Source organism: Saccostrea cucullata, unplaced genomic scaffold, assembly GCF_032062105.1.
Source record: "Saccostrea cucullata isolate Sc308-1 unplaced genomic scaffold, CSIRO_AGI_Scuc_v1 ctg7, whole genome shotgun sequence".
Lineage (NCBI taxonomy): Eukaryota > Metazoa > Mollusca > Bivalvia > Ostreida > Ostreidae > Saccostrea > Saccostrea cuccullata.
The window spans coordinates 45009-64277 of NW_026935080.1; the positions used below are offsets into that span (position 1 = coordinate 45009).

At 30.7% G+C, this 19269-nt stretch overlaps 2 protein-coding genes across 2 annotated transcripts; one reads left to right on the plus strand and one right to left on the minus strand.

Moving 5' to 3' along the window:
- Positions 1-849: 849 nt before the first annotated feature.
- LOC134241804 (inositol polyphosphate 5-phosphatase K-like) lies at positions 850-10871 on the minus strand. Its single transcript, XM_062723823.1, has 12 exons — positions 10684-10871; positions 9061-9165; positions 8195-8288; positions 7809-7925; positions 7365-7472; positions 7139-7206; positions 6373-6484; positions 5237-5346; positions 4995-5157; positions 4403-4549; positions 2192-2374; positions 850-1793 (listed from the first exon to the last, which is right to left on the minus strand). The coding sequence occupies exons 1-12, from the start codon at positions 10707-10709 to the stop codon at positions 1782-1784; spliced, it is 1245 nt and encodes a 414-aa protein (XP_062579807.1). The 5' UTR covers positions 10710-10871; the 3' UTR covers positions 850-1781.
- A 2620-nt stretch (positions 10872-13491) lies between these two features.
- LOC134241806 (RPA-interacting protein A-like) lies at positions 13492-19248 on the plus strand. The gene is made up of 7 exons (XM_062723824.1): positions 13492-13622; positions 14561-14728; positions 14981-15065; positions 16673-16793; positions 16934-16997; positions 18287-18424; positions 18821-19248. Exons 1-7 carry the CDS (start codon positions 13539-13541, stop codon positions 18848-18850), a joined length of 690 nt encoding a protein of 229 aa, XP_062579808.1. The 5' UTR covers positions 13492-13538; the 3' UTR covers positions 18851-19248.
- The last annotated feature ends 21 nt before the right edge of the window (positions 19249-19269 follow it).

Genomic DNA, 19269 nt, shown 5'->3' on the forward strand with positions numbered 1-19269 from the left:
AAAAATTTACTTCATATCATATAAAATGGGTTGCCTGCGTCACAATGACTTGCGTCAAAAACGTATCAATCCGCCTGACGTTACATTCAAATTTTGTACAAATTGAAGTCATTTTATTAGAACAATTATCTTTTTTTCTTACAGCGAATGAATGAAAATTAAATTATAAGCAATGAAACTAGAGGTACTGTGAGCAATGGGCTCACTAAATGATACCCCCCGCTTCCCATATGTGTATAAATGGCAGTGTCCATGTTTTGCTATGGAAACCCAAAATATGTGTCGGATCAAAAAGTAAAATAGGAGGTGCACAATGGCAATATGTAATAAAGATTCTGTGAAATTTTCATCAAATTTCATTCAGTAGTATAAGAGGAGTTGCGGATAAGAGATGGGTACCCCAAAGCGTAACAGACGGACGGACAGACGGACGGACGGACGTACAGACGGACGGACGGACAGACGGACGGAATTAACGATTACTATATACCCTCCCGCTTTTCAAGCGGGGGGTATAATTAATAGCTACCCATTTTATATGGTATAAACTGGGTTGGAACAGTTTACGCTTTTTTATAAACCGCTTCGCGGTTTAGCAATTGTAAACTGCCCCAACCCAGTTTATACCGTATAAAATGGGTAGCTATTAAATTCATTCCTTAAATAAAAAAAATGTTAATCTCAAAAAATGTAAGTAACAAATAATTATTTAGAATATTCAATAAAACTTTTATAATATACAAAACTGATACTGTTGAATCACTTATGTTCATGGGGTACAAATGCTCATGGATTTTGTGGGTAACCCAAATCCACAAAGTTACACCCCTACGAACATATTTGTTCATTGAATCTTTTGCAAGTACTGTAAGAGTTACCCATGCATTTATGTCCTCGAGAACTAGCAAAATTTTACTTGTCCATGCACAATGATCCCCTCGAATTAAAATGATTCCAGGGTTCTCAGAATTGTGTTTTTCTTTCCTGTAGCTTGTTTCTGAATACCTGGCACTCTAACTCATGCATTTAATACATAAATATGAATGACAATTATAACATATGAACCATAGCCATATTAATATTGGATAGGTTTATCTAACTCATAGCCAAGTAATTCATATACCACAAGTTACACAACTCTGTGATTAAAACAACAATAAATACCTGTGTACCAACAACTGAACTGTAATGATGTAAGAGAAAGAAAACAAAAAAAAACATTGGTACAAAAAAGTAGGTAAGAAAAATCTGAACACAGGAGAGAAAGGTCATTGTTCTTCTACAGCTGTCTGATCATCTCATTCCAAAACATTATCATGTCAGGTTTATATAGCAAGCATTTCATTATCTTCTCTTTTAAATATTTGGTTTGATCTTAAAAGCAAATGCAGGATGTCCCATCACAGCTGTGCACAGTAGTACAAAAAAAATGTTTTTAATATGAGTTCTGCTGTGAGCACTTTAATATGTAGCTTTTTTGTACATACCTAGTATTTTCACCTCAATAATCCAGCACAAAAGAGGCTGCACCACAAATTGCACTTTTTCTGTTTACATAAATTCTCTGGTCAAAATTTCCATACCAGTAAGCTAAACTATCCATAGCAAAAATACTCATTTTTTTTATTAAATTGATCAGTTTCCTGAGATAAAAAAAATCTATATATATCAAATAAGTAAGCATGTTAATTGATATCACTTTCTTTGGATTTCTTTGTTCTTTTTGGCAAGTCAAAATCAGGATGCTGCCCAGACTGGAAATGTTTTCTTCATCGAGGTACTCAGGTTACAATCTGAAAAATAATAATATACTTATTTTAAAAAATCAATTATGGAGAGGTATGTGCTTTTTGCTGATTTTATATTTGACAACATCTACCAAAATGCATATATTTAAGTTTTAATGGTCTTGGTCATGCACAACAACTTAATAAATAACAGATGAGGCAAAACTGATTGATTTTCTCAAAGATAGACCATGTTTTGCTTCCATTTACATGTAGAATGTAAAAATCTCAGAATTGTAAAACCCCATTTTCATATTACACATACATTTAAATCAGAGGGTTAGTTTTTAAATATTTCAAAAACCATGCTTCCTGTCTTGTATACGGTAATCTAATTTTATACCCTAAGATGAAATTTTCAATTATGCAAACATTCATCAATAGAAGCCTACTCCATCCATTACCTTAAATTCCTCACTGATCCCTAACAATGTGTCCTTGTAATTACTGATGTAGGCCACCCTGTAGGTCCCTGGGGAAGAAAGGTACCGCCCTGGGAATGTCACCTCCACCCCCTCAGGACTTCTCTCTGCATACTCCTTGGCCCACACATAAGTTACATAGTCATGTAGATGTTTGAAATCACTCTACAATTCCAGAGATAAATATTCAGATTTACTCATCAACATGAATAATGGGAATTTTTTTTCCTTTCACATATAGGAAGATATCAATAAGATACAGTGACCAGCCCAAGGAGAAAAAGTAATGTACCTACTTACACTCGTATAATTTAAGGGCTCCAAAGAGTGGGGCGGGGCAAAAATTCAATGGGAATTGAATGTAAACATGGTATCCCTACCCAAATGAAAGATGTATATCTTCCAAATTATGCTACTTTTGTTAAAAGTAGTTTTCCATTAGGGTACACATATCAGTAATTAGAGTAAAATTTGGACATTGAATTTTTTTACTCTGTTTCTTATTATTATTTTTCTTCTTCCTGGGTAATAATTTTGTGTAAAATTTGTAAACTGTTCAATGCATGATATAACAAAATTGAGGGTAGGTAGACATGTTATGTAGATTTGCAGAATCAAGGTCATTTTGCGCACATGTGCTTGCAAGAGCGCGCATGTGCAATACGTGAAATGACCAATATAATAGATATAGCCGTAACTTTTCTATTTTTCGATGAAATGTGTTGAAACTCAGAATATAAGTATATACTGTATTAGTATTGTAGACAAGAGGACATGGTCAAATTATCATGAACTCACGCGCATGCACGTGTGCTTCGCTCTGATTGGCTGAAACTAAAGTCTCAATATCTTTCTTGATTTTTGACAAAATACTTTGAAATTTTAAAAATAGTAATATATTAGATAGTTTTACAACATGATATATAAGAATTATCATGAAAGCACGCGCATGCACCTGCACTGCAATCTGATTGGCTGAAACTTTAAATACTTATAACGTTCTTAGTTCTCAATAAACCATGATGAAATTTAGAATATGAATAGGTATAATGGATTCCTACATTATGCAGCTATCAAAATCGAATGCAAGGACAAGCATGTGCGTATGCGCAATGCGTAAAATGACAAAAATACTTGAAAAATAATCGTATTTATATCTGAATGTATTATTTTCTTTTGATTCTCAGGAAATCTTTAGTCAATATGCCCTGATCATCTTGCATATGCATGCAAGTGCGCGCGCATGCAAAATGTTAAATGATATAAAGTTGATATCATTGTAACTTTTATATTTTTGGATGAAATCCTTCGATACTGAGCAAATAAAAAAACGTATTACAGGAATAAGGCACAAAAAGCGATTTGGGGAGCGTTTGAGGAACATCTGTAACGGTTCCCGTTACAATTAACACTAGTTAGAGTAAAATTTGGACATTTGATTTTTTGTCAATTTACTTGGGGCCGTAGGTCACATCATCCTTTCTTAACAATTTCGTGTAAAATTTTATGGTTACAATGAACTCTGATAAAACAAAATTACGAATATATTGAACTTATTTTATGTTCCACAGAGGTTTAAATTTATGATTTTACATCTTTTGTAACAATTTAATTTTTTATTTCACAAATTTAAAAGACTGAACTTAGGATATATAAGCTCTAGTATGTTTTTATATTTAAAATCATTTCATCTGAAAACATTTTTATACTTCAGTTTTGTACTATTAATAAAATTAATTCTTATATATATGGTAGTTTATATTTTAAAGAAAACCTGTTGTGCAAATTCATAATAAATACTTAAATTCATTCAATATACAGTAAAACTCGGTTATAACGAAGTCACAGGGACCTATGAAATTACTTCGTTTTATATTTTATAAAATTCGTTGTAACCGTATAGAAAGTCATTAAATTTATACAATAGGATTAGATAGCAATTTCGTTATAACCGTAAATTCCATATATCCGTCACCTATAAACGAGTTTTGCTGTATGGAAAAATGAACTGTGGATATAGCCAGGTCAATTCAAAGGTCTCCAGGACATCATATGTACTTGAGTTTTATTTTTTATAAATGTATCTGGTATGCTAATTGTTACATGTACATGTATTTCAATAGCAATAGATAGCAATTTCTACTAACATACTGATTATGAGCTATATATAGATACAAAATTCAGTTATTCAACCTTATACAGTCCTATCCAATCTCTACTGGAGGACATTAGTTCTGAGTCTTTTTTCATTTTGTATTTAACTGTTGCACTTTGACCAGCTTTCCAACATTTCTCGACATCAAAGGTTACTGGTGCTGGAAATCGCTGGCATGGGAATACCTGCAAAAACAATATTATTGTTAAAAAAAAACACAAACAAACAGTGAAATAGAGTACATAAAACAACTCTTATCTGAAAAGATCTCATCATTCTCAAGTTACTGTAACTATATTTCCCCCTCCCAAAGATCCTCAAATAATTGAAATATCTAGGCCTGGGATTTTTAATGACAGTTTTCCTACATATACAGATGCTGAATCTGATCTAAATTTTCTGAAGAGTGACTTGTCAAAAGTCTAGGAAATTCACTTCCAAAGAAGTATATATACATAAGCTAAAAATGTGAGGATGGTGCATGTGCATTTTAGAATCTTATGAATTTTGACAATATCTAAGAGAATAGCCCAAGCCATTTGATTCTGAACTTTGATCGTCGTCAAATACTTTAAAATTAAATTTTAACCTGTAAATTTTCTCTGTTTTACTGCTATTTCAGAGACTTACTTTAACTTTATAAGTTGCCACCACTGGTTTGTGATCACTTAAAACATAGAAAGGAACAGATCTGTACTCTAGTAGATCAGCTGATAGTGTTATTTTCTCAAAGGCATCCTCATGAACCTGCCACAGGATTCTATCACACCATGCTGGTACTCGCTTCTTAGCACTGTAAAAAAAGGGGTTTACCATTACGTAGCTGAAGGATCCATCACAGTCAATTTACACAATATAATAACTGGTTTTACCTGCTATCATAATCATCCGTTCCTTTATCAAATTTGTACGTGGGAGGAAAATCAATTTTTCCCTCTTCAAAATCACAAAAAATGAGGCCTTCTTCTCTGCATTTAACCAACTGTAACAGGCAGAAAAAAATATAATGAACTTGAAAAAATAAAGAAAACTGTTAAACAAAAGAAAACATTTACTTTCAAAAGGTACATGACATATCCTTTACCGTGAGTATACTTTTTAAGTGAATTCAAAACTACAAGTAAAAGAAGCTTAGAGAGAAGTGCCAGGAATTGTCAACTTTGATTTGTTATGAAGCTACATAATTTGTTGTACATGTATCTGTTAAGGTTCTGCCAAAGGTCAAGATGTCCAAAAATTTTTTACAATAGCTCCAAAACTATGTCAGGTATAAAGTTAAAACTTTTACAGTTTATTAATATATCATTGATTAACAGATAGAAAGTACCACTTGAAAACAAATATTTACCGTATATACTCGCCTATAAGTCGGTATTTTGGGAGTTAAATATTCTCTGCATTATAACCGACTTAATAGGCGAGTCATAAAAGATATGGTATTTTTCTGGAAAAAAAAAGGAAAGTATCTTATTTGCATTTCTACGATTATCAAAGAAAATGTCTGGATATATAAGATGTTTTATGTATTCTTTGATTATGTATATATATAAAGTACAAGTATTTACATATTTTAATAATTTTATTTGTATTTTAAGTGACATTGCCTTTATGTTTAATAATTTAAGATTAAATATCAGTGTCATTTCGAAAAATATTAATTGAAACCAGGTTAAAACATCAATGAATTTACTTGAAATTGTCACCAGATTTTGGCAAAAGAATTGTACCGACTTATAAGCGGGTCAATAGCAAATCCCACCAAAATAACGTCAAAAAATACAACCGACTTATAGGCGGACCGACTTATAGGCGAGTATATACGGTAAATAAATATATATTTTGAGAATTAAAATAACATAAAAAAATTTACACATTACAATAGGAATCATAAAATACATGTACCAGTACATTTATCAGTATCTGTGTTTACATCCAAACTAAAAATGTCACTTGATGTTTTTACAGTTGATCATAAATTGCACAAATTTAATTATACAAAACAGTTTACCTGATCTTGTTTTAAAAGAGTTTCAAAATCTTTCTTCTCGATATATTTTTCTACTTCTTCCCTTGTGTAATTGTCAATTCTGAAGTTGAGATCTCCCATCCAAAATATGAAACTACCGGTAAAATAAAAGATAATATTTTTTTTACGGGTAATTCTCTAGTTACTAATAATTGAATTTACATGTATAAAACACCTACTCGTTGACAAGAATATTTCTTTTTGTTTCATGGATTTAAAACTCTCCATCTATATGTACTTGTAGCCATCACAAAACATAAAGAATTCTCATTAGATTCGGTGTTTCACATTAATTTTTCTGGCAATTTATGTGCAATTTGAAATAAAGTCTACTTGACACAGCAGACAAAACTTCAAAAGTCATTCAAGCAGATATTCAAAAAGTGGATAAAAATATTAATTTTTCGGTTTCTAAAACAGGTAAACGCCAAAGGCATATATGCATAAAATTATCAAATCTATTGGTCACCGTCATGAAAGGAGTTATTCCTTATAAATTTCCACCAATCCATGTGCTCCAAGCCCTGCTTCTGTCTAGCTATTTGTCCCGCCCTGCACATGAAAGCCAAAAAATTGATAAAAATACATTTACAGTTTGTAAAAAGACAAAGACATTGGAAATGTAAATATTAGTTGGTAAACATAGAAAGCCTTGAAAAATACCTTAAAAAAAGATACAGTCAGACCGACATACAATATGTACTGCTTATAACCTTTGTTTTCTTTTTATACTATCAGACATACTCACTCGTGATCAAATATATGATCTACATCTTTATCTCTGAACTTCTGAGTATCCAAAATAGTGAAAAAATCCTGTGAAAAAAAAATCAAAAAGGTAAAATATTTAGAATTCTATTCAAAAAAATCTTTAAATGTTAAAATTTTCTCAAAGGTCTAAGTCAGTGAACTAATGTATATGTGTATATGACCAATTCAGTTTTTAAATTTACATCCGTAAATCCCTTCTGTACCTCGATCCTTTCGGCTGAGTTGTTCATGTGAGCTGCCAGGTGACAATTAACGATAATTAAATTAACTCCGTTCAGATCAAATCGAATGCTGACTCCTCCTTTGTTTCCCTAAAACATCAAACACGAAATTAAAAAATCTTCCTTATAGCATTCAAGATGTATATTCCAACAAAAAAAGCTCTTGGTCTACAATGCTCACCACAGTTAATTTCTTAGATTGATAATGATTTCCCACAACACTGTAAAATCACTATAATATACCAGTACTTTAAAGTACAAAGTAACCCAGTTTAGCAATATTATGTTCCTATTCTTGAGTAATATTGTAAATAAAGATTTTTCAGTAACATTTTATATACAGTATACATGTATACTTTACTTTCACCCCTTCTACCCCCCACCCCCCACCCCCACCCCACCCTGACAGCTGTTGGTAACACTTACCCACCATCCTCCCATCCCCGCCTTTGATATTTCAGACTCTATATGAGTTACACTGAGAATGTATTCTCTCTTGATAAACACTATAAGCAGAAGGCCCTGCATTTTCACTGCCTTTATCTGAAAAAATGATACATATTAAGATTATTATTACTATGAAGCAAACAATCCTGTCATTTTTATTTTGTTTTTGTTTGTTTCTCTGACCCCCTTGTCTTTTTAATTTTTAAATACAAAAATTTAATCCCCCCAATACCCCTTTTTTCGTAAAACTTTTTACTGGTATTAAACTGCAGATGTTCAAGTATACAAACATAATTTATATGCACAAAATCTTGAATTTATACTGAATTCTTAATTTTACTTTTATTACGAAAAGAAAACTTTACCAAACAAAATCCCCTGGGGCCTAAAATGTCCGTAAAGAGAGTTGTCCATGAATTTTTATATGCAGCAAACTCTCCTGATACCAGCTCCTGCAATCTACAATTCAATACTTTATTGGCTTTTGTAAATGGGTATTAAACTGTTCAATATGGTATCACATAAAATTATATTAAAGTAAATTTCTTGATTCAATTTATGGACTTTATGGAATATATTCTGATCCATGAATAAATTAAACATTGTCAAGCATGAGCATAGCTGCAGAACTGTAGTGCTAATATTGTTTATATATTAGTCTTTGACCATAACCCTAGAGATCCTGTAATGCAAATAAAGGTGCATGTTATGGTGCAAGATTTTCTGTGCACTGCTGGAGGGAATTTCTATACTTTCCAGCTTTGTTCAATCAAGTACCTTTCACTCTATAATTCTAGACACACTCTTTAACCAACCTGTGTATTTTATCCATCTCCCGATCCTTTATAATCGGCTCTACAAACCGATAAACTTCCTCATTTTGAATTTTTAGATGGATTGGCAGAAAATTTAAATTAAGGACTGCATTACTGGATCTGTAGCATTATGGTCAAAGACTTATACATGTACATATCAAACTACAATGCTACAATTCTGCAGCTAGTAGACCTGTTGAGAACTTAATAGAACAATTAACGCAAAGAATATATGCATCTTGTTTTAATCTTTTTTTCTACTGAAAGCTTGAAGTTCCTTTTTTAAGCATACAAAAACTACATGGTAGTTTTTGTAACTGTTCTTTGGGACAAGTGACCATAAATTTGAGCTTTCTCACCCTGGGAATTGGAAATTGTTCAACTTACTGTTATAAATGCTGATAAGAAATACTTACCCTATACCATAAATATCAGGTAGAGAATCTGCCTTTAGATCCAACAATTCTGTAAAATCTGCCAGAGGTTCTTCATCTCCTACATTCCAGGTCACTAACTTTAAACTTCAATGAAATATTTTATAAAGTTTTAAACCGTAAATCTTTATTAACTTTCTATACAGTCAAATATGTGTTAATAAAATTTGAGAACATAGAGACAATTCTATATCTTTCACAGGGGTTCTTGGGTCTTTATGGTCAATTTAAAAACAAGCAACACCTTTATTATGATTTGAATTTTTGACATATGCAATTATTGTAATAAATACAAATGTATACACAGTGGGGTTACTTATGGACAATTAAGTCATTTAAATTTAAATTTACCCCCTCCCTACATGAAATTTCACAAAAATTACATGTGTCCCACATTTTTCTTTGCTAGACAAGTCTCCAATTCCACCCACCACCCCCACTCCCTTGGCAGATCATGTACCTTGTATGTTACAATTTACTGCCATCTAGCATCAAGTCATTCTAGTGTTTCATTTTTTTAAAGCTATGAGGAGTTGTGATATAATTTTATTGAAAATCTAAATTGTTTTCAAGATATAGTTTGGGAAAAATTGCAGCAAAAAGACAAAATTTATCACCTTGACCACTGACATTTTCACCTGAAAATCAAAAGGTGTCTTGTAGGTCATAAAGAATTGTGATATCACATATATAACTTCATTGCAAAAGTTCAAAAAAAAATAAAATAAAATAAAATATCACTGAAAACATAAGTGTTAGTTACAAATAAACTTAATTAATTAACAAATTTATGGTCTAGACTTTTGAACTCAAAATCAATATAATTTATATTTGGTCTTCTTTAGACCAAAGTGAGCTATAAATTAGGGAATAAATATCTTCTCAATTGTTATTTATAAGGTCATTAATGCTAATTTAATGGCTGCACACTGAGCTTTAATGGTGGCATGTAAGTAGATAGAATAACACTAGACAGACAGAAAGTCAGTAATAGAAGGATGTATATAGACAGACCCAAATCAATATCCCTGACTTTCAGTTACATGTAAACATGGTAAACCTAAACCTGGGTACAAAAAGGGTTTACCAACATGACCACGGAAAATGAAAGAAACAAGAATTTATGTGCATTTGTGGTACACATTAGTTTACGGGTAATATCAGATGGCCTGGAAAGTCAAAGCACGAGCTTTGAAAATTATCCTATTCTGCCAAAGGGGAGATGAGGGATCGATGAGGAGATTTGGCTAAGGAAGATGCAATAGTTTGCACAATAGAAAAAAAATAATGCTAAACTGAAAAAAAAAAATCACTTTCAGTCTCTCAAATTGAAAGTGAAGTCATTTCACAATCCCATCCACCACACCACCATAAAGAGCTGTAATAAAAGTATGCATGCCTATCTCTCTATCTACTTTTATATCAGGGTAAAATCACATCAGCAAAATACATTTCAATGTCAGATTAATACAGTATTCAATTCAATTATCAAATTAATGTAAATTCATATCTATATGTGGGCGGGGTCTAAGCAATAGTTTATTTCGATAAACATTTTTAAAATTGAAAACATGATAAATTGTATACAACAACATTATAGCATACCTGAATGTTTTCGTTTCACCAGACATTTTCACTTTCCAAGAGTTTAGCAGTTCTGCAAATCAGTTTCCCCTCAACTATGTAAACAAACATTAAAGTAAGCAAAGCGTGATGCTACTATTGTTGTATTACATCATCACGGATTATGGTCAGCCTCTGTCCAGCTGTGATACGGACAATAACATTACAAGTCGTCTGTTTTCGGTTTCTGTTCAGTCTGTTGTGAAAAACGTCATAAGGTTTAGTGTTCAAAGGGGAATAACTCCAATATGATACAGTGAACAGTTGAAAACAGTCAAGAATAAAGCAGCTTTTTCACCGGAATGTGTTCGAAAAAGGAAATGCCACCGAAAAGCCCCTTATATTGTTAAGAATAAACAAAAAAATAATAAATATTGATGAAAATAACTGTTATAAAGCCATTAAAAATTTCATAATTTTAGCATAAGTATTTTTATTTGAAGATATGTGCATGTAAGTATCAAAGAAAGATAACTCTCACTGATTAAAGACACGTGCCAAAGTAGTTTTATTTATTTTCAATTTTCATATTTTTGATAAATATATTCCAAACAATAAGTTATTCTTGATAAAAAAAATTGTTTGTAATATTAACGTATTTTCTTGATTTCTAAAAAAGGAGGACACGTGTGTAATTTTACTGGAAAATTCTTTATTAACAATGTATATATTAAGTTACATTTATTATCAAATAGAAAGATTATAGTATATAAACAAAAATATATGTCATATATGACTTTAATCAAAATTTATTTTTTATTCACTGAATATAAGAATATATGCTTGGTATAATCAGGGACTTATATATGTCCCTGGTACGTACATTGTTTAATTTACAAGGGTTGATAGTGTATTATAAATATTACATGTACATGATGTATGAATTCAAGTTTTGCTGATCTAATTCGTAAATTAATGAAATTATATTATGTTCACACTATTTGTGAGGAAAATAAATCATTATACATCATTTCAGCACAGAAAAGAACTGCAAATGAAAGAAATTTAATAAAATCTATAAAAATTATAAATTTATTTCATTCTTGTATATATAAGATGACAAACTTTTTTGGAAGTTTCATATTTTACTATAAAAGATTAAAAAAAAATAGAACGAAGACAAAATTAATTTGATTTTATTGTGTTCAATGTTCAATTGGTTTGAAACAATTGGATATCTGAAATAATAATTATGTTTACTGTGTATACACAGTGATTAAATAATTGATCTAGTGACAGGTGTGTAGTAATCTTATGTCATGTTACATCATCAGGTACATGACAATCAGTGACCAAAATTACGCACGTGCGCTATACAAACACAGGAAAGGGTATCTTTTGCTAATGAACAGTTTACTACATCAATTGAAAATGAAATAGTAAAAGTTGACAATTTACCTTTATTTTTTTTAAGTTGTTGAATGGGTTTAATACACACATTACATGATTTATGTGTGCGAAATAATTAATATACAAAAGAAAAGATCCGTAAGACCTGAGACAATGTATCTAATCAAGTAACAAATTAAAATAAATAATTATTTTAAAAAATGAAAACATTTTCATTGATTAACGCAGTACAGAGTTTAAAAACTTTTTTTTCCTTTTGTGATTGCATTTGTCTTTGGAAAAATTTTTCATGTCGATCGTAAATTATCACAGGAGTTGGTCTACCGGTATCTTCTCTCTCTCTCTCTCTTTCTCTCTCTCATTTTGTTTGGTAAAACATAAACTTTATAGTCCTTAAAATCAGATATATTTCATAAAAGTAAAATTCCATAAATAATGATTTTAGATTTTACCGCCAGACCTACATGTATTTCCCCAGACAGGCGTCGGCAGGCGTATAAATTGTCCAACCTGGTTCACAAAAAGTCAATTAAAAAGGAAGAAAGAAAAAAAAGAAAAGAACACAAACATTTAATAAAAAAACTTAAATAAATCAAAATTCCCCAAAACTTCAACTAGTTTTAAAAAAAAAACAGTGTACGTATGAAATAAGTATCTGTAATAATAGCATATGCACTTGACTATAAAAATTAAGATTAGGTATACAGACCATATTTTAACATTATATTATTCAAAGGTCATGAAACAATAACGGTGACGGGTCACAATCATTTGTCATCATTTTTTTTCTGAGAAATATCATTATTATTATATATATATCTATTAGGCTACGTTGATTTCGCTTTAGAAAATTATCATCAAATACGAGTTATCGCCCTTTGAAGTAGGCGAGCACAAAACCTGAAAATAATTAATTTTACCGTCAGTTATACTTTAATGATAAAAATAAGAATTAATTTTTATGAAAAACATCATGTAAAAACATATGTGTGGGCATTTCGGTGATTTTGTTGGGCACGGTGATTTGTAAGGGCATTTCGGTGATTACGGGGCATTCCGGTGTCAGCTTGAAAGCATTTTTAAAATCAGTAATTGTTCAATTTTCTTATTATTGATAGGTCTGTCAGTTTTATATTCTTAAATAGAGAAGTAAATAAACTCTTCATTTCATTATTTGGAGCCAATATCTATTGTATGGAGACACAGTTGTGCCATAGAAATGTGAAGTAAAAAACCTTATATGTTTGTATGAAAAATTGTACTTAATTTCAGATAAGTGAAATTAACTTATTCCAGGACTAAATATGATCATTTTTCATGAAGTAAACTATTAGAAATTTACGCTAAAGGACATAAATCAGGATTGCAACTTTAAATTAAAATGATAATGCTGCAGATAATATTGTCCTCATAACTGTGCATGAACTGCGTATGCAATTTACATGTAGTTTGATATTATTTGTGTGCTTTATAGAAAGAGAGCAAGTATGTCAGTAAGCGACAAAACAAGGAAAGATCACAGGGCTCTGTACAAAGCTAGGACTCCTCCGTGGAAAGAAACCTACAGAAAGGTATACTGCTGTAAACCAAATTTTGTTCATTTAAAAACGTGAATATGAATTGCTGCGAAGAACTTATTTTGCTTAATATTTGTAGACAGTGTTTCCTCAGTCGTGAAAATTAATCATTACGGATTGATTTCATAATGACAATTCGCGAATAAAATGACACGAATAATAGTTGGTTTACAGTAAGTCAGCTGAAAATTAAAATCAAAAGATCAGTGGTAAAATAAGTCAACGAGGCTTTATTAGAATACTAGTATTTAAATATCAAAAAAACGTCAATTGTCCAGATACAAGACAGATTTAGAGCTCCAAACCTTAATTTGTTATGTAAAAAAAGGTCTGTGTCATGTTTTTGTTTACACAGGTTAATATACTATAATTTTATATTCGTTCAAAGTTGATAATTTCAAATAAAAGTTAATTTTAAATACGATTCGAAAGTTACTATTGATTTGCTGAATTTCATTTTGTTATAAATATGATGTTTTCCATATGTAAACAAATCAAAGCACGAGCCTTGTTTACATTATGAAGAACTTGAAATGAAGTTCTGTATCGTGTTTGCTAATCAACAAATGATGTTCAAATTTTTGCTAATCAATAGATGATGCCTTAGGTAGGAATTGTAAACATTAAAATTGTTTAAAAAATTCAGTTGAAACTGTGTCCATGCCCCTCTAAGAGTCTATATATTAAATTAATTATTATGTAAAGTAATTTTAAACAATTATAGAGTTAAAAATGAAAGTCACTTATGTACATACAATGTACATGTATTTGAGGAGGAACTTATTATCTTTTAATTCTAAAAGTTTGAATGAAAAGAAAGTTATTTTAATTTTAGTTTAAATGTACTGGTATATAGCTTGATTAAAATTAAAGAGAATATTCTTATTATGTAATGCACAAAGGTGCAATTCAGATTATATTTTTTAATGCAGAGATGTTTGGACAGACTGAAAGAGAGCAGGGGAAAGCTTCAGGAGAAGTTCCGTAACATCAGTACAGCTTTAAATGAAAAGGATGAATTTATCACAGATCTGATGAGAGAGGAGCTTCAGACCATGCAGAAGAATCTGTGTTCGGGGGAGGAGAAACTGGATGTGGAGGTAATGATGCTTGAAATTGCATTTTCTCACCTAATAATATCTATGATAACCAACTCAGCCTGTATTTATAGTAGAAAATAATAAGAATGAACATTATTATTGAAATATAAAGTATTTTTCTTTTCATTTAAAACTTTTTCCTGCATTAAGAAGGGAAATGTCATGCCTTCCAGAGATTTGAATTGCTATATGTAATTTGTTTCATTGTAAGTTAATTCTACATTGTATGATTTTTAAAATGCTTGCTCACAGATGGATGATTTTTCTGCTGCTGACTTTGATATTGAGAGTGTACTGAATTTGTTTGAAGATATTCAGGAGGAACTTAGACAAGAGGGTATGGCAGAACATGTATATTAATAGTAAAAACCAGATTGGTCGTAAAACTCTCTTCCCCTAAAATTCTTTCATCGTTGATTGAGAATAGAAATTTCTACTTAAGTTTTTTTATGATATATGTCATACTTGCCAACCTCCAGCATGTAAAAATCTGGTCATGACCAGATTTGGAAAGTAAAAAATCTGGTCATAACGCGTAACGACATTCACGACATATATACCATGATTAAATTTTATACATATATAAACAAAGTATTTGTGCATTGAGAATTCTTTTATTGAAAATTAATCTTTAATGTACAATGTAGGGCTGGGTATTGGCCCGAGATTTCGTATTGCGATATATTGCGATATTTTTAATTGTATTGCAATATGTATTGCAATATTTTAAATGAAAATAAAATGGCATTTTCTTCTTGTATTAACTTTAATTTATGTGCAGAATGTACAAAACTATGATAAGTTACCAACACGGAAAAAAATCTTGTTGATGTCATTTGAGTTATGCTCTGAAATGTTCCCACAAAAACAACTTCTGTCAATGTTTTGCCTAATATCAAACTTTCATAAGTCCATTTTTATATTTAATGACTAAATTCCTTAACTTAAGAATATTGCCAATATATCGATATTTCAAAATCGTATTGCGATACGATATTTTTTGTCATTGTATTGCAATATATTGAAATATCGATATTATTGCCCAGCCCTAGTACAATGACAAAAAATTCATGCATACTTTGATTAAATTTACATGTTAAAAAAGAGAATTGAAGGCTTCATATTTCAGTATTGACCTGAAGTAAGTGTGCATTTTAAAAAAAAAAACAAAAACAAAAAAAAAACAAAGCCTTTTCAGTTTCTGCTAAATTTGAAAGTTTACCAATTTTAGTTTTGAAGTTATTTTTCCTCTCTCTTAATTAACTACTGCAATATGTATTAAATGTGAAGTTAGTCCCTACTTAGGCCTACACTGTCTTCGATCACTTTATTTTATCTAGAATGAAAGTTTTTTTTCCAAGATTCCTTGATATGTACATACCAGTAAATATTGTTTCTCTTTTTCTTGGTTTAATCAGAGACATGTGTTTGGTTCAATTTGTTCCTGCTGGCCCTGATAACGATCTAGTTCTATCGGAAGCCATTTTAATTGACTTCAAACATTGATTTGTCAAAACAACACCCAGTTAATTGTTTACACCTGCACTGATAATTAATCCATCAGCATTGTTTACGTAGATCTAAGCTTGTGTTGTAACTGGAAGTTAAAAGATGAACCAAATCTGGAAATCGGGAGATTTTTGGGTTGTTCGACAAAAGTCAGGTGAAAAGCATGAAAATAAAAAATAATCTACGGGTTAAAAATCGGGTGTTGATTGGCAACTATGATATATGTCTCAGAACTAAAAATGTTGGCTGAAAAAAGACTCCTTTTGATTTTGAGGTCAAGAGGTCAAATATTAAGGTCATAAATTCATACATACTGTGTATGTTGATGTAAAAACCATGATTGATGATGATATTATTTTCCTCTAAAATTCTCAGTCTGCCATCCTTGCATGATTGAGTATTTCCTCTTCAAAATTGATTTCTATTGTGTCTTAGAATTGAAGATGTTGGCCGAGTTTGAGAAGTATGAGGCCAGTTTACGTCAGGAAGAGGATGCTTTGTGTTCAGCCATTGAGAGTTTGTCAGCAGAAGATGTCATTTGTCCAGTGTGTCAAAAGTAATTATTAAACCCTATTTCCAATACTGGTGGATGTGCTGTACTAAAAATTAGTTTCTATGTTATATAAATGTTGAGTATTACCAGTATGATTTAGAAAATGTGGATAAGATTCTTATTCCATTTATTTTCTTTTTAAGGAATTGCATGTTGCAAAACAAATCTGTGATATTTTGTAAATGTGGAGTCAGAGTGGATACTGAGGTATGTAGAAAATTTTCCATATTTAGATATACATATCATGAAAAAATTGAAAAAAAAAAAACCAAAAAACTTTGGTTTCATATTTCTTACAATGTGATGATCAAATTAGACCAAGCTAAAATAACTGACACATTTTGCATTTAAACCAAATCAATGATTCCGGGTTTATTTTCGCGTGCACGCATGTGGAGTCAGAATTAGTAAATTCTGAACCTGGTGTAGGGGTGGTTTAAACCCGGCTTTATAACATTTCCATGGAAAATATCCGATATTTGAAATATTTCTATGTTAGAGAAATGTTTTATGGTAATGATGATTGCATTGATAGATTTTGCAGTATTAAAAGAGCTATTCTGCAAGAAAAGTTTTATGGCCATATTGCATGGGGATTTTTCTTTTTGCACAATTCTTTAACAGCTGTTCAATGTGCCGTTTTAACACTGATGTAGCTGTAATATAAAGTTTTTGAAGGTACTTTTAAAATACATAAATGTACACAAGCAGGAATTTTATAGAAACTTTCTAATACTCAGTATACCAAATTTAAATCAAATTTAGGAATTGATGATGATACACATTCCAATTATTTCTAGTAATGCCGATTTTCCTAAGGATAAAAAGTATTTCAGTTATCTGATTAATCAGGCTATCTACATGGCCGTAGGAACCCATTTTGCCGCTGTAAAAAATAGAAAACATAGCTAATATCAAAAATAATGTCTTATAATTTGATCTTTTTAAACTACAAATTTTTATATAATTAAACCCATATCTTGTGTTTTGGTATTGTTTCTAAATTACTTATTCCAAGACCCCCATCCCTGTTTTCTTCTCTTCAGTCTTTTGTAAAAGCTTTATTTTGTTTGCGATTTTATATTTTCTTATGGTTTGAGTTTCGATGAAAGATGCCGTGATTTGAATTAAATTGTATTGCATTTTTTCGGCATTTTTAATTTACAATTTAACATCAATATATATCTTTGTTTTTAAATATATCCTTTTAAGTTTCATCCATTTACTAGTATTAAAACTTGTTTTGAAGTGCTGTAATATGAGGAAAAAACCTATTATCCTTCAACATTTTATATGAGTAAGTCAAGATTAGGTAAACCTTACATTTTTAAAAAGAAATTTATTTTTACTTACGTGATCCACGGATCAACCACTGAGCTGTACTTATCTGAGCCATAGATACGCAACTGGCCATTAGAGTTTATTTTTTTTACTTTGATGCAAAGAAAAATAAGTATTTTAACTTTTATTAATATAAAACTATGTTTAAATTGTAGCAAGACTGCTTAACCCTTGTAAATGTTAAAAAGCTGCTTGATGAAGGAGTAAAACTTCATGAAAACATGTGCACCACCCCACCTACCTTTTCTGTTGTGTCTGACCTGGGACCACAAAATCTCCTGATGTCCTGCAAGGTAATCATTTATTTTTCTCTGATCATGTTTAAAGCTACATTTAGATTGCTACCTTGTTTGTCAAAAACTCCCTAGAGTCAGTGACACTACCATTTGTTTTAGATTATATTAAATGTTTTAAACAGATAAAACAAATTAATATACTATAATGCATATAGTAGCCATTATGCCATAATATTTTCTTTAAGCTGTTGTCTATCATTTGATTTAATATCTTTGTATGTCAACTTGACGATTCCAATGAATGAATTGAAAATGATCACAGACTTCAATGAACCTCTGCACAATTCATAAAAAAGAAAACTTTCATGATAATTAAAAGCTCGTTGTGTTTATAAAAGACTTTAGTCTTAATTATTATTTTATAAAATCATGCTTTAAATTCTTTCATTTTAGTCTTGTGACTGGATGTCCATAATCATCTAATTTCCATGAATGACCAAAGAAAAGTAAAAATGCAGCTTAACCTTAGTTACTATGCAGTGGCTAAAACTGGTTGTACAATGTTGTGAGATCAAACAATGCAGCTAATGACTGACTTGTACATAGACATTGTGTAGAATACCATGTGATTTCTAGACAATGTACAAAGTGGATCTGTAGTGAGGGATGCTTCAGAAAGTGGATGCCATTTTGATTTTTTTACACTTGAGATGCACTACAGATATTTGTTTTCTTTATATACAATTGTTTATAATAAATTTCACTTTGTTGATCATGAGAATTTATTTGTCCTTACATGTACAATGTACATTTTGTTTATTGTAAATGTATTTACTTAAAATAAATAATGAAAATAAAGGAATTCTCAGTGAAATAAATTACACAGGTGTCAGAGTAGAACT

Bases quoted from the DNA above. Each gene is read 5' to 3' on its own strand.
- LOC134241806 (XM_062723824.1), top strand. From the start codon at position 13,539: ATGTCAGTAAGCGACAAAACAAGGAAAGATCACAGGGCTCTGTACAAA. The intron at 14,729-14,980 runs GTAATGATGCTT...GCTTGCTCACAG, and splicing joins AGGAGAAACTGGATGTGGAG to ATGGATGATTTTTCTGCTGC. The intron at 18,425-18,820 runs GTAATCATTTAT...CTTTCATTTTAG, and splicing joins ATCTCCTGATGTCCTGCAAG to TCTTGTGACTGGATGTCCAT.
- LOC134241804 (XM_062723823.1), bottom strand. From the start codon at position 10,709: ATGTCTGGTGAAACGAAAACATTCAG. The intron at 6,485-7,138 runs GTGAGTATGTCT...TTTTACCGGTAG, and splicing joins GATCATATATTTGATCACGA to TTTCATATTTTGGATGGGAG. The intron at 2,375-4,402 runs GTTGAATAACTG...CTGGAATTGTAG, and splicing joins ATTGGATAGGACTGTATAAG to AGTGATTTCAAACATCTACA.